The 16392-nt window shown below is 41.8% G+C and overlaps 1 protein-coding gene across 1 annotated transcript; it reads right to left on the reverse strand.

Moving 5' to 3' along the window:
* Positions 1-280: 280 nt before the first annotated feature.
* LOC136421215 (procathepsin L-like) lies at positions 281-6144 on the reverse strand. The gene is made up of 6 exons (XM_066408401.1): positions 5979-6144; positions 4986-5190; positions 3643-3845; positions 2371-2486; positions 1794-1909; positions 281-865 (listed from the first exon to the last, which is right to left on the reverse strand). The coding sequence occupies exons 1-6, from the start codon at positions 6048-6050 to the stop codon at positions 777-779; spliced, it is 801 nt and encodes a 266-aa protein (XP_066264498.1). The 5' UTR covers positions 6051-6144; the 3' UTR covers positions 281-776.
* Between the last annotated feature and the right edge of the window lie 10248 nt (positions 6145-16392).

The following is a 16392-nucleotide window of genomic DNA, read 5'->3' on the forward strand; positions in this document are numbered from 1 at the left end:
GGCTGCGGTACACTAACTGAACTTCATAACAGCGCCGACTAGCGGACCTGTTCAAAAGTGACGACAGAAGGGTGCTAAAGTTTAGGAGTAGAGTGAACGTGAAATCTAAGGCATTCCAAAATAACATAGGTTAAATTTATGTCTAGATTATATCATAGTTGAAAATGCCTCCATCGTTTACAGGAGATACGGATACATTTTTACCAAGACACATAAACATGTACCGCAAATGCACTTACATATTTCAATCGTTATTCAAAAAACGAAAATCAAACGATGCTTATTTTCAGATTCTTATGTTTATTTCTTTTATAATTGACAAATTGGAATGACACAACAATATCATTGATCAAGAATGCTCAGCCCCCAGGCAGCACTACATGTTAAATCGCCGTCATACGTGCATATCTTACGAAACGATTGCACTTTTTACGAACTCAACGGCATTACTTTTTAAAATCAGTTTATGTTTATTCATTCTAAGTATTCCGCTAACAGTATGTAAATTCAACCGTCAGGTGGCCATATGCTTCTTTGTGCAATTAACCAATACTACTACTACATTTAAAATCCGAGACATACATGTTCAACATTAAGTACATTATTTGTAACAAAAAATTTGCTGGTATTGTCATTTTGTTTCGTTAATAATCCTCAGTAGTAACTGTACTGTGCTATTACTGAACCTTGTGGTGCGAGAAGTCGGTAATTCAAGCCTTTCATAGAATAGTATTTGCAGTTTTTGCTATGGGGACGTGGTAGACATTTCTTTAGAATTAAATCGGGTAGAACGCCTGAGAAGCTATGCCACACGTGTTCTTTCCCCTCTCAATGAGTATGTAGCCCGCCAGGCCCCAGTCTGTACCTGCAGAAAACCGTGGGTAAGAAGAAAGCACACATTATTGCAAACTAGAGTTCGAAGAACGCATACCTCCGCGGTTGCGTAATCTTGGAAAGTCTAGTACTGCTAGTCGTGGTGTAAGGTAAAGCACGGTAAAGCCCCCCTCTCACTGGACCCGCGGCACGCTGGCGGCGTAGCTGCGTCCTAAAGTGGATTTGTGTTACCCTTGACTTTATAATGGGAAAATCATTCAAAACGTACAAGTATGACCTAAAAGGCAACAAAACAAACAAAGCTTAAAAAGATTGTTTTTGTCGATGACATTCGTTGAGTGCTTTGTCAATTCGATCGGCCGCAGCGATGCCGCCAGCGTGCCGTGGGTCCAGTGAGAGGGGGCTTTAAAGCGGTCAAACCTCAGACTGAGGACAAAGCATGACGCTTTTTTTAGCCAGTAGTGCAATGCGTCTTCGCTACGGCTAGCATGATTTGGACAAGCAGTCCGACTCTTCTCGATAATATAAAGAAGAAGAATTTTATTGCACGACAATTGTACATTGTACAAAGTATGGCAATTATTCGTAAACATAATACAAAGTAGAAGTATAGAATAAAACTTAACATCCTAATTATTAACGCAATACAATAGGGGCGAGCATACGTTTTTGATATCGTGTTATAATCACAAGTGTGTTGGGTTCTTTTACGTGCAGAGGTTTGACGTCATGATGCTCACTCATACACTTGGTATACTGGTGTAATAGGTCACAATTCTCACTTTTTATTGTTACATTTATTCTTAATTTGTCCGTGACTCAGTGAGCATAGACCACTTCAAGTTCACTGGTTACATGTATTGGACTGGAACAACATTTCGCTTCCCCTAACTTCAGAAAAATCAACGATTGAGAAAGAATAAGGAAAAAGTGACAGAGAAAAAAAATTAATAACCTACCCCAGCTGTTTTGACAGATCCAGTATTCTACTCCTCCAGAAATCCCATAACCCACCACGAGAAGGGCGTGGTTGAGGTCAGAGGTCGAGCAGTGGGAATCGTGGTAGATTCCGGACCTTGTATGGATTAATGATTTTATTGCGCAACAATTGCATCGGTGACAAAGTATGGCAATGTATGGCAATGTACAGATAACATAATTTACAATCTAGGTCTTTTTACCACAATTTTAATTACTACTTTATCATATCAAATAAAACCTACAGTGCGAACTAACGGGAACTATTCTTAATATCACATTGCATATTTCTAGGCTACTTTGCGACATTTACATTTGTCAAATCCTATTTAGGAATAGTTACAGTTTTCATTTTTTTGCATAGCGTTATGGATGTATTGGCATTTGTGAATAGGTAAGGAATCCGGACAAGATAAAAGTTCATTAAAAGTATTCGGCCTACGTGAAATCAATTGCATCAACTTTTGTCTTTCATCATTATAGGTAGGGCATATCATTAGAAAGTGAAATTCGTCTTCAACACTATCTTGGCATGAAGGACATAGTCTGTGGTCTTACCTGTAGAACGTCATGGACGTCTGACTGGCGTCTATGCCGACAACCGTGGGCGTCATAGCAACCGCGCACATCAAATCAGTCTCGTTATTCTTGATCACGTGACCAGTGGCTTTACACTGAGACGAACAGAGGATTTGAATATGGATGTAAAATCATATTGCAACAATTGACTTTTGTAATCTGATATGGCAGAAAATTGTGTTGTCTTATATGTCAGATTTTATATTGATATTCGATGACAAAACTCTAAAGCATCTTACAATAATCTCCAAGCAGATGTCAGGAAAGAAATTCTTAACATTTGTTTACTGCTACAGGATGGTTTCTTGTGTTAGAAAAATCGAACAATACATTCTCACATATGTTTGAAATACAATGCTACAGTACAGTGACACTGCTTTATGCTAGACTATAGGATCATATAGGTTCATATTTTCAAATTGGGGCCCGGACGGCCAGTTTGTGGGAACAAAAAGTGTGTATAAAAGACACAAGAACACAAAACATAAAAAGAATAAGTCATGAGCACAATTTGTGTATATTTCTTGATATACACTTTCAATTTTCGTTCCCGCCGGGCCCTGGTTTGGAAACGCGCCCCTAGCAATACGCGTGAATAGTGCTACATACCTAAACTCACGTTTAGGTTCAGGTCCAGATGCAAATCCAGGGGTTCAGGTTTAGATCCGGGCTTATACGTCCGGACCTGAACCCATGGCATATGTAAAAATTCATGTTGACATAAAGTCAACATACAGTTTGAAAGATATACATGCACAGTTATATACAATCAGTAGTAAACACAAAAGCTCATACATAAACACAAAAACAGCAATATTTTCGTCCTTTTCCTGTACAAATTTCACAATCTATGGAAGGCTTTAGATGGCTTAAAACAAAAAGTAGAATATAATGGAGAGATTCGTTTCTCCAAGTCCGGACTTGGTTCCTAGACGTTTAAGTTCTTTTGGACTTGAACCTAAACGTTTTACAAGTCTAGTTTAGGTCCTGAGTTAAGGTACGCAGCACTACGCGTAAACCAACATGTAGAAGCCCCTTGGTCAAACTTCCACTGCACGAAATGGCCGATCCCGGCGGTGCGTACAGGGATTTTTCTGTATTTTTGGCGGATACTAACGGATACTGACGGATACAGGCGGATCCAACGTAACAAACAGATCCGACTAAATATATCCGACTGGAATATTTCCGGAGGAATCCCTGTACGTATCCGCCGGGATCCGAGGCCATTTCGTGCAGTGATTTTCTCACATTTGCTTCAGCGTGACAGAAGTAGGCGACGCAGGTCCCGGCATGGCTCGGGTAGTCGGCGGCGCTGCAGAGCCCTTCGGTCCGATTGATGATACAGTCGAACCCGGTGGACAGTGTGGAGTCGCTGCAGCAGTCCATCGCTTCTTGTACACTCAACTCGACCGACTGGGCTGTCTTAATGACGTGGTAACACTCCAGGGCCTCTACATTAGTGAAAATTAAATGACCAAAATTTTACAAAAGTTAACCACTAGTACCATGGGTATGTAAATTCCCGGTAAATTTCATATATAACATTTACCCACAAATACAACAAATTTACCCGCTAGAGATGTGTAAATATAGGGTAAATATTAGTATTGCAGTAAATTACAGGACGCTGATACAAGCCTGACACGCCTTGGATAACCTCTTGCCTGTGGCTCTGGAAAACCACAGCTAAAAACCTCAGAGTATACGTGGACACTAGTCTGTATAACGCAAACTCCAGCTGTCCGGGGATTCCTGTCCCCTCCCCGTGGAGTTTGTGCTCGGCTAACTCTAAGCCAGGAGAACTGTTATCAAAATAGTAACACCAATCATAGGCCAGGATTTCAGCCAGGTCCCCATTGCCATAGAAACCAGCTAGTTAGCATGTCTGTTAGCTGTCACACCTGGCACCACAGGCAGACAGGGAGGAAGGGATGGGAAATTAGATCCAGATGGTGGGTGGGTGGGTGGGAGAAACCATATCGGTTACAGGGCGGAAAGCCGTTACAGGAGCTTGATTGAGTTCAGGCTAACGTGGACACGACTTATGTATACCCCTTAGGACGAGACATTAAACCGTGGTCCACTGGTTAATCGTGCTATTCGAAAAGAGCTAGGGGAATTTTCCCGGTACAATGAACCTGTAAATACTATACATATTGACTGTATTCTCTGTCACGACCAGTGGAAGATTAGCTCTTCAGTGAACTAAAACTGGATCGAGATTACTTTCCTTTCCTACAGAAATTCTAAAACTAGAGTGAAGTATACGTATTTGTGCTACATATACTCCAGGTTTGCTATGTTAGTTTTGCGATTTCGGGGTCTCTTTATAAACATGAATTGGTATTGAATTTTTCTTTTTATTTGAGTTGAATGTGTGATAGTTGTGTGCCGATTTGTCAAAAATAGAGAGAACGTTAGCGACCCCCAAAAACACCCCTCCTAATGCAATGGTATGGCTACCCTGCGACGTCACAAAATCAAGATGGCGGCCACCACAAATTCCAACGGATCCAACAAAGGTTTTGCTACGCAAACCTGTAAAAAAGGTATATCGCCTCTATCAGCTTTACATTGACAGGTGCACCTACCTGTGAGTACATAAGGGATGACCTTTCCAGTCTGCCCCTCCGTCCTCACCCCTGTGCTCACCCCCTTCTTGCGCCAGTCCAGGGAGGAAGAGGGCGTGGACCCCCCACACGCTCCCATGGCAACGGAATGACGCCTTCGGTCCATGTTTTCTCTCTCCCACTTTTCTTCGTTTGTGATGATATTTTTTGTTCTGGGAAGTTGAATCTAGTAAAGACGAAATGACATTATGAAGATGAGCGCCAATTACTGTTTAAGACAATAGAATTAGACAAGAAATGTGCAAAAATGTCAAAGCAGGATACTTTTATATATCTGATGTCATGTAAGAACGAACATATGATAGACAAAGTATGTAGTCATGTTTCCAAATGTTTCAAAAAGAGAGAAGAAGCTACTAGGTGATCAACATTAGTTTAGCAATAGTCCACAGTTTGTCTGTTGTTAGTTTTTTCAATGTTAGAATGTAGCATCTTATTAATTCATATTTTGCATTATGCTTCGTATGGATCACATGTGGTCATTTGTGCATTTAGGCCATTTGGGCAGGAATACTATTATGCAATAAAGACTATTATTATTAAAAAACGTTTGGGACAGGGACACTACATTTGAATGATATGATAGCATATGATAAGCAAAACTAAAGAATTCTGTATTGCTGACTTTAACTACTTTCTGTATGCATATAAAACGATACATCTTAAGAAGTTTGCAAAGTACAATCGTATGTGTGTAAAGTATAGAGAAATAGGGCAAAGGCAGGATCTATATATCGGCAAGTCTTACTTAGCGTCAGTGGTAAACACACACACACACACACAGACCGTAGATATCTTCATTGTGATTCTCGTACATGCTGACAAAACACGTTTCATGTTTCTTTTTTCATTTCTTCCCCCCCCTTTATTTTGCCCCTAAAAGCGGTTATTTTCTAGGAATTTTCAAAAACATTGCGTCGTTTTCTCCATACAAACACGGATTGGTCAATGTACCTGATCACCATATTTGTTCATGGCCAAAGTATAACTTTCCCCCGCTGCATTGTGGGCAAAGATGGCGTCCATGTTCTTTTCCCAAATAGTTCTTCTCGTTGTTTCCTCATCTTCGGTTGAGTAGGTCTTCCCGTGCCAATACTTCCAAACGTCCCACAGTCGATCATGGTCTAAGAAAAGAACATCTCATTTTAAAATGCTATCAAAAAATCATATGTCCTGTGGCCCCCTTAGAAATATTCAGTTTATCTTATAGGGCCCACTCACACTTGTCTGTTTGATTTTGTTTGTTTGAACCTTTGTTTATTCATGAGAACCTCAAAACGACACGCAGGCCATGAGGTCACGAGGGAAGAGGTAAGGGTCAGATACAATATAACAGTGATATACAGTCATTGAAGTCCTAACATATATAATTGTATTGAAGACCGTACGTATGAGATGCGCATTTACTTGTTTTTGTTTAGGTAAGGTTCCTGCCGAAAAATTCATTTTTGTCGTTCAATAACCAGGCTGCACAACGGTGGGTCGAAGTCCAAAACAACTTCTTCCCCGCAAACTTTAATCTCCAAGCAGATCTATAGGTTGCGAAGACCGTATCCAACAGGCAGAAAAAAATTGGGTTGCAATAAAAACTCCTTCTGCCAGTTGGATACGGTCTTTGCAAACGTTGAGTCTGCTTGGAGACTACGCAAACTTTACCTAAACCCCAAAAAATTGTATGCAGTTCATGCCGACTTGAAAATACACACACACGTTTGAACGGGCCCTTAGTGTTGTGCACCGCGATTTAAAACTATATCGTTATCCATGAATGATTATGCTTTAAGAAAAGGGGGACAGTTTTCATACCTGTTGCTTCAAAACTTAGATCGTTGTCGTCAGCCTCGGCAATATGCTGAACCCCCAGAAGCAGGACGCAGCACAACAGAACAGCAGACCGTCCAGCCATGGTCCGGGTCTCGCTGAACGTTTACAGTAGACGTTTGTAAGTAGTCTCTTTCAAAGGGTTACTGTCTTGATCGATATAGTGCTAAAAACAACCGTGCAGATCGGGAGACAGGTACTTAGTAGACTTCTATTCTAAACTAAAATGTGGTTCGATTTTCTGAGCCGAGCACTAGCTATAAAACACCTGACTATTGACTTATCTGTGATCACATGACGACCTTTGACCAGTATAAACACAATGTACACTTTACCTTACAACCACGTGGTACGAGTGACATAGAAAAACATAGAAATGCAAATATTCGACGGACATGCAGTCACTCTGTCATTGGTCGAACCGCTAATTGTGATAGACAGTCAGGATCAGTCTATTAGGGCTTGGATTTTCTATCACTAGTATCAGTTCTCACCACACAACGACATCGTATCTTTGCTCCTTCAATGTGGATATGTAATGGTATAGTGTTATTGAAACGTACTATGTGTAGGTATGACTAGAAATTTGAGTTTTTTAATCTAAGTTTCAAGCCTCATAAAATGCTCTGGGTACCTTTAATAGCCTGTACTTCAATTGTGTTGTTTTTGCTCAAAAGGACCAGATTAAAAAAAAATATTGAAACCAGATTGATTAAAGAAATCTTTATTGTGGATATTTGACTCAGGTGCTGAGATACAAAATCATCATATAAGCGTTCGTTAACTAAAAATAATTATACAGAAATATACACGGAATACACATTATCAAGCTAACAAAGGAACCGCTAGGAAACATAATTTTTCATTACTTCAAGATCTGTTGCTCCAAGCTATTCTTTTAAGATCTTGTCCTTGATTTGTTAATGTCTTGAAACTCATCGATAAAAACATACAGAGGTTGGACATTATACTTCTGAAAAGTATTCATTTCTCGAACTAGCAGATTTTCCCAGTATAATGACTATAGAAGTAATCAAGGCGTCGCTAGATTATAATATTTCATACAAAAATATGCTGTTTAAGTGTTATTATCTGCGCTGATCGTACGACTACATGTACAACAAAGTAACATCAAAGCTCAGCCCCCCTTCTGTTCATCTTCTAGACACATTGGATATGTTGTTAAACATAATGTCTAACTATTCAGACTAAATACAGTAATATGATATATCTACCGAAGACGGCCACAGCAAACAGCTACAGAACTAAAATTCCTTTAGAAAAGACACACACACACACACACACACACACACTAACCCCCCCCCCCCCCCTCAAGCCCGAGTCGTAGTCAACTAATACTAGGGTCACATTTCCTAGCCGGGGCCCGGCCGGGCTGTTTGCGGAAACGAAAAATCAAAGTCTGTGTCAATAAATTTGCCCAACCTATGCTCTTAAGTAATTTCGGTATGTTTTGTGTTTTAGTTGTGTTTTATATCATACTTTTCGTTCCCAAAGACTGCCCTGCCGATCCTCGGATAGGAAATGTGACCCTAGCACAAGGCTAAGGAAAACATTGTGTTCCCGGTTACCAAAAACCGGCGCTAGCAAAGACCGCCTTTGGGGGAGGGGGTCGACCGCTGGCGATGGGCATAGAATTTCTGATCTGAAATCTGAGTGACGAAAAGTAGAATCGTTTTCCAGCATGTCATAATCGGAAGATACCATAAAATTCTCCGTGACAAGAGGTTTTGGCCATTCTGTCCAAATGAAATTGAAGATGAACAACACTTTATCCTAGATTGTCCACGATATCATGATAAACGCTCAAAGCTGTTCAACCTTCTTTCCGCATGTTCAACAGAATGTAGTACATTCCAGTGTATAGATGAATTCAAATACATTCTAGAAGGAGACAACCCTTACTGTGTACAAAAAGGTAAATATATCAAATAATGTTTAGATCTTAGAACTAGTAGTGTAAGTGATACGTTAAACTCGACGTGTTGAAGTTTTCATATAATTGTACTTATGTCAATAATTTTGTAAACCATTGTTTGTTGTTTGCATGTTTAGTTGTAGAAGACCTTACGAAAGTCGCTGTACTTTTGTCGTGTCAATAAAGATTTCTGTATATCTGTATAATTAGAACATAACGTTGAAAATCCCAGTGTCTTAGTGATTTTTTGTTAAAATGCATTTCTTGGATAAATAAACAGAAATATAAAAATTATCAAAAATTATAAGAAAAAAAATTAAAAAAGGAATGCACACCAAAAGAACCCTACTCTTTTTCCTGGACCGTTTCCTAGGACTAAGGAGGCTAATTTTGCGGTGTTCCTGCAGTTCCTGTCGCGGAGGAACTTGGTGTTATCCGGTCGTAATCAGGTCCGTAGAAGGACAGGTCTTTATCCAGTGTGAGTTCCAGTTGGCGGAAGGTTGGCCTCTCTGTGGGCCGCCAACTCCAGCATTGCATCATCACGCCATACCTGTAATATACAGAGAAAACAAGAGTTCGAAGATCTCACGCCTCCGTGATATAGAGTTTCTCGTATGGCTTATTTTATTGACTTGATTAATCATCTAAGTAAGGTTTTTATTAACATATCATGTTATTCATCACTTTTAAAATGTATCACTTTCAGTCGCTCTAATGTGAACGTGAAAAGGAAATGGAAAATATCTAACTGCGAAAACACACAGACCAAAAAACAATACGTCCACGTCAATTAGTAGCCTGTTCCATTGATCATGATCCCATGACCTATCATGTCGGATTGACCTCTAGTTCTGCCACCTATAAACTCTACTTCCTGTCCCTAACAAAAGTCCGACAAATGCGGTGACACCATCTTCCCACTCACTTCCTGGATATCTCAAACCTCACACCTTATCATCTTGAAAAGGTGATAGTCACCAGCTGTTATGTCAATCATTCCACATGGGGTAAATATGAATAGATAAACAAATAAATCAGATAGTGGTTATCATAACATAATCCTTACATGGCTTGTGGACAGCGCTCAGGTTTGTCCATTCTGTGTCCCGCCTGCAGACGGTCTTTGAGCTCTCCTGGTGGCACGTCTGGGAAAGGATTGCCCCCTAGCGAACTTATCTCGTACAGCACTATCCCAAAAGACCACCTGTAAAAGGCAGTTGTTTTGTATTGAATAGGCGTTTGGTCAGGCTCAAAACTAGCATTGATTTTAGAGCACAGGAAATGGTTATGCTATAGTAAGTGAAGCAGAGAATAGATGTGTTTTACATATCACATGTTAGAGTTTATCTTGATGTTCGGTGACAAAACGCAGCTTACAGTAAACTCCAAACAGATATTTGGAAAGAAAATCTTCTACTTTGCTAGCTGCTTTTCTTACTGGGTGGTTTGAGTGTTAGAAATATGTAACATTACGATTGTGCATGCTTGCATCTCTTTTGAATTTAATGCTACAGCTTTGCCTGCTATACATGGGATGCAGGATATGATATGGACTTTAAGCCCCTATCTCACTGAGTCCGCGACACGTAGGCGTCGCTGCGTCCTAAACTGGATTTGTGTTACCCTTGACTTAATAATGGGAATATCATTAAAAACTGTACAAGTATTACTCAAAAGACCACTGCACGAAATGGCCTCGTATCCCGGCGTATACGTACAGGGATTCCTCCGGAAATATTCCATTTCCCGGTGCGGATTTAGCGTATCCGTTAAAACTAACGGATACGCTAAATCCGCACCGGGATATGGAATATTTCCGGAGGAATCCCTGTACGTATACGTCGGGATACGAGGCCATTTCGTGCAGTGGACAACAAAGCACACAAAGCGTTAAAATGTTCTTTTTATCGATGAAAGTTGTTTAGCGCTCTGTCAAATCGCTCGGTCGCAGCGAGCTGGCAAACGTGTCGCGGGTCCAGTGAGAAACGGGTTTTAAAAACAGTTGAAGGCCCAGTCACACTATTGCGTAAAACTATATTCAAGTGCGTATGAGTTGCTCATGAAGATTTTTTTTTGGTTGTAAAGTTTGCAGGGAAGAAGTTGTTTTCTACTTTGACCTACAGTTGTGCAGCCTAGTTATCGAACCAAAGAAATTACTTCTTCGGTTGCAAACTTAACCTCAACCAAAAACATTTTAATACGCAACTCATGCGGGCTTGTATATATGCACAAGTGTGATAGGGGCTTTAGAAACAGTTAAACAGAAGCTTTTGGGATAGCTACTCACACGTCGCTCTGTGCAGTGTAGACTGACCCATCCTGTAGCCGCTCTGGCGCCATCCACTTTAACGGCACAACCTTCTCTCGGTTCTGTCGGCGGTAACCTCGGCTGTAGATGTCTTCTGCCAGCCCGAAGTCGGAAATCTTCACCTTCAGGTCTTCCCCGACCAGGACGTTCCTAGCGGCCAGGTCACCGTGGACGTAGCGGGACCGGGCAATGTGGTCCTGAAGAACATTCAGCAGAGACGTAAACGCGTCATCCTTGGGTGTCTCATCAGTAAGTGGTGTGCTTATACTAATATGCTTATGATTAGGGTAAGGATTAGCGTTTGCATAAGGCCTTGTCAATACAATAGTAATGAAAGACGGAAACAAATTCATCTGAACCTTTTATTTTATCCTACAACACAGGATTAGAATTGGCACCATCCTGATATAAATTGCAATTGAAAATACGGGGAAGTATGATTTGACTGGCTTAAATATTAAACTGTATGCATATGTAACATCATTGCTAAAAAGTAAGGGGCCTTGACTTGCTGATGTGAGTTTGATATGTTAAATATAGCATGCCTTACCATGCCTCTTGCAATCTGTCGTGCCACCTGGTACATCTGGAGCGTTTGGAAGATGTAGATGTCGTCTGGAGGTCTGCCGGACATCTCTTCCTGTAGAAATAAAAGTTACTGTGTGATGCTAGGGCCACATTTTCAAACAGGGGCCCGACAGAGCTTTTTGCGGGAACGAACATTTTCAGAGAAAGATGTCAGAAATATACACAAATTAGACTCTTGACTAATTTTTGTACGTTTTTTTGTTGCGTTTTGTTGTCTTTTATATCATGCATTTCGTTCCCGCAAACTACCCGGCCGGGCGCCGGTTCGGAACTAAGATCCCCACATTACATTGATCACTTCACGCGGAAATAAACCAAAATCAGAGAGAAGATGCAAATCGTTCTCTAGACTGACCTCTTGGCATCTTATCAAGAAGTTCTTCAGGTCTCCGTACGGCATGAACTCCGTGATGAGATACAGATGGTCTCGCACCTGGGTGCAGCAGCCGACCAGACCCAGGAGGTTGTCGTTCGCCCCCAGGTCCACAACTGCGCGGATTTCTTGCAGGAAACTCAGCTTGTCTTCCTCGCTGGCGTTGTCTAGGTAAGGTAAGAACATAATCATCGAAAGATTGCCCAAATTTGAAAATATAGACAACCAGGCTATAAAGATCATAATTCACAGTCGACGAGCTTCGGCCGTTGTTGTTAATAGCCAGAATTGAAGGTCACCTGATTTTGAAAACAACAGAGGGTCGCGCGTATTTTTCAACTGAAAATCTATCCTATCATATTTAATTGGGCTCAATGAACTGCGAATATCGACCGATCCATAAGTAATCGCGTGATTTTCGAGTAAAACGCGCCGAAAATGTCATTTAGCACTCGCAGACTTGTCGGCTGATCAATTTCCGTGCATTGAGAATAATAAAATGTCATATATATGTTAGATAACATGGATCGAGAACGATGTAATCATTAAGCCAAGGAACGTAATGAGACAAGTGTTGTTGTCATGCCGACTTTTTCAAAAGACTAAACCGTCACAGGAGAGGAAAGTTACTCGATCCCTCCTCTGTCTGTCAATCCGTCGGCCTGTCTGCCCCCTTCTCTCCCTCCCTCTCTCTCTCTCTCTTGCTAACTCACTCCGTCTCTGTTTCTTACCTCTGACAGTTTTGACGACGACGTCCTCTGTGCCGCCGCCCCGCGTCAACACTGCCCCGAAAACGACGCCGAAGGCCCCGCTGCCGATCCTCTGACCCAGGATCACCCGGCTGGGGTCCACCTCCAGTCCCGGGAACTGTGGACGGGGAGGCACCGTCGGGGTCTCCTGCATCCTTCTCCAGTGAACTACACAGAAGAGAAGCGTTATAAATATTTTATACACGATATTTGTACACAAAGTAAATCACTTACCAACAAGCTTTCGGTGACATTAGTCCTATCATCCTTCTTATCGCATTGCTTTTAAGTAAGTGCTTTATTTTGTGTACGGATGTAGCGAATAGATTTTTTCTTAGTCAAGTGTAAACATAACGTTAGATAAACTTAAGAAAAAAATACGAACGGCATTTATCAATTGGCCGTTGCTTCTCTTAATATACATCAAACATCATTATGATCAATTTTTGGACATGATCTACCGAGGCAGCCTTGAGTCCAGTCTTGTTAGCTTTAGTCCGATGTTGGCAGAGTAGCGGATTAAAGCTAACAAGAGTGGAATCTAGACTACTACTGAGGCACTTATTCATTTTGATTTAAAATCACTGGTCAAATATATATACGTACTAGGATACAGACTGAAAGATTGCATGATAAGGAACAAGAAAAGTAAAGTCATGCTGAACAGACTGTCTATAGCCTCCACCAGGCCCTCTTATGGGCGTATGAATGGTAGAATTCGGCAGAAAAAGAAATAATTAGCCAGTAGAGTCAGTCCACAGTGAAGATCACATTTCGCCCGCAAGTGAAACCCTGACGTAGTTAGTCTGGTAGAGACTACTGTCTATACGACGGAAAGAACTCATTACTTACTTTCTCTATCAAACGGAAAGAAATCGTCGATGTATATCGTCTCTCCATCATCATCACCCCTCCTCTTCCTCCAACGGCGGTAGAAGATGAAGCCGGCCGCTGCCAGGATCAGTAACGCGGCGATACCGGCACTGCTGGCGGCGATAGGTACGGTGATGGGCGTGTGGCCTTGCTCTGGGGCAGGCGTGGTGTTTGGGTCTACGGAAACTTTGAACACGAAAGAAGGTGTTGTTAGTTTGTTATAGGCCCTGTGTATGAAGGAGGGTCAGGCTTCTGAGCCTCAAGCGTCAAACCTCTGCGCGTAAAAGAACCATAGGCACTTATCGAGACGAGAAGGAGTGACCCGGTGTGCTTTGCCAAAAACCCGAGCCGTAGCGTAGCCGCATTGCACTACCAATAGCTACTTGAAAAAACATCATGCTTCGTCTCAATTGAGGATGACTGCTTTACTTTTTTGTACACAACCAAGTCCTTTTACCTACCAGACGTTTCGGTGATGGGCCCCTTGGTTGTGTACAAATAACTTACAACGTACCAGTCCGCCAACAGTGAATACACGGCATTATTTATTAAGGTAGTGTAATACTTAAGAGTAACACACCATCCTGACAGTACAGCCCGGTCCAACCGAGGTCACACAAGCAGGTGTCATTGTAGCATGTCCCGTGCTGACGGCAGGCACGCTCACGCCACGCATCCCGTAACAACAGTCCTAGCATGTGAGGAGGGGAACTGCAGGTAGGATCCCCAAGAGAGAAGCCACTTTGATGAAGCGAAGAGTTCCAGATCCATCGCACCAGACCTTGTAATCGACAGTCACATGCCCACGGGTTGGATCCCAGACTGACGTCATGAAGGTTGGAAAGTTTGACAAAGATGTTTGGAGGGAGGGTTGTTAGGTTGTTGCGATCCAGGTGCAAGCTGTAGAGCAGGGCACATCGGGAAAATATCTCTTCTGGAAGGTCAGTGATAACGTTTCCCTCCAGAGACAACGTGAGCATCAATATCATGTCGTTGAAAGTTGTCTCTGGTAACTGACGGATCCTGTTCGCATTAAGGTAAAGTCTCTTCAACTTCGTCATCCCGATAAAGGCTCCAACCGAGATGCTGTGAATGTTGTTGAAGGCCAGAGATAGTTCCTGCAGATTTGTAAGACCAGAAAATGAGCCATCGAGAACTTCTTCTATGTTGTTGTTATTTAGAAACAAGTTTTCCAGTGATGTGAAACTCTTAAATACTCCATTTTGAATTCCTACTATGTGATTATAGGCCATGGTCAGGTAACGTAGTTTGGTCAATTGAGAAAGCATTTCGCTGTGAAGAAGACTGACGTTGTTATGGTCGACGGCAAGTTTAACTAAAGGTACGCCGGTAAAGACTTGTGGGGGCCATCCCTCCAGTAGGTTTGAGCTGAGATATAACCGTTGTAAATAGGTCAGGTTATGAAACGCGTCAACGGCGAGATCAGCAATGGCATTGCTATTAAATCTCAGGCCGGTCGTGCTCACAGGTATGTCCTCGGGTATCTTATTCAATGAGAGGTGTTCGCAGATAACCCATAGAAAATCGTAACACTTGCAGTGTGCTGGGCACATCGTCATCACATGGGGAGTCAGTAGGAAGACGGCAATGATGATGTGGCAAAATGAAGGCATTGTCCGACTGTGACCGGTTTACAATAGCCGATGAGATTGTTAAGTCAGCAATGTCTTATGAATGATAAGGTTTTAAATAGACTATGTTCACCTTGTTATTCAGGGAATAGCCAATCAGTCATCGGGCACTTGTCCAATGAACTATTGGCTGGTCATGCCTCTTACTTTGCCTTGGTGATACCGGCGGTGGGTATGCCTCAGCAACAATAGCACAGGGTCAAGAAATGCGGATCCTCAAAAGACCGAGCTGGCCACACGACGATGGTTTCAGCAAAAGACTGAGCCCAAGAATCCAGCTAGTCAGTAAGCGGCCTCTTCTACACACTTCCTTTTACTAAGTAAAACTATCGAGTGGAACTCGTTTTCACCAAGGTAGAGGCATCCTCAGTAACGCTTGCACTGTAAAGTGCAAAGGTTATAATTATGTTTGACAGGTGTTATATAACCAGCGCACTGTCGCGCCGCGTGCCTGCAAAGCTGGTGTGTTACGTTAAAGCACGGTTATACCGGTTATCAGATACAGATATAGGTATACTGTGACTTCACAGAACGCGGTTATCCAAGAAATGCTTCGCCAAACCTTGGTTTATACGTCAACTTATCAGAGAGAGAGAGCTAGGTCGTAAACAGGTGTTATGTGACGTTACCAGCACAGATAGCTAATCTAGGACCAAATGACTGTTAAATAAAACATGTTTGTAAATGGAGATAGTGAGCGGATATTGAAGCCTGAAGGGGTTAACTTACTCTGACATTTCCTTGGCAACGGCAGGATCCCACATGATAAGATGGACACAAGGTGCAATCTTCAAACATTTATCATTACAGAGTTGACTGGATGGGGTCGGTAAGAAAACAATGTTTGCTGTTTGTCGACGAATTCAAAGATAAAAGACCAGTTTTCTCAGCGTTGTGTGCTTTGTAATCTTTTAAGTCATACTTTTATATTTCATATTATAACCCTGTCGTAGCGAAAGCACGTCGACTGATGATGATGATTTATATTTCACATGATGTTTAAATTAAGAAGTAAAGGATTGCACACATTCACTTTAGGTGTCAGCGAGATCGCAACGCCATTGTCGT

This window comes from Branchiostoma lanceolatum, chromosome 15 (genome assembly GCF_035083965.1).
Source record: "Branchiostoma lanceolatum isolate klBraLanc5 chromosome 15, klBraLanc5.hap2, whole genome shotgun sequence".
Classification (NCBI taxonomy): Eukaryota; Metazoa; Chordata; class Leptocardii; order Amphioxiformes; family Branchiostomatidae; genus Branchiostoma; species Branchiostoma lanceolatum.

Bases quoted from the DNA above. Each gene is read 5' to 3' on its own strand.
- LOC136421215 (XM_066408401.1), bottom strand. From the start codon at position 6,050: ATGGACGCCATCTTTGCCCACAATGCAGCGGGGGAAAGTTATACTTTG. The intron at 3,846-4,985 runs GTAGGTGCACCT...TCACTAATGTAG, and splicing joins CATCCCTTATGTACTCACAG to AGGCCCTGGAGTGTTACCAC. The intron at 2,487-3,642 runs GTGAGAAAATCA...TGTTCGTCTCAG, and splicing joins TCTGTCACGCTGAAGCAAAT to TGTAAAGCCACTGGTCACGT.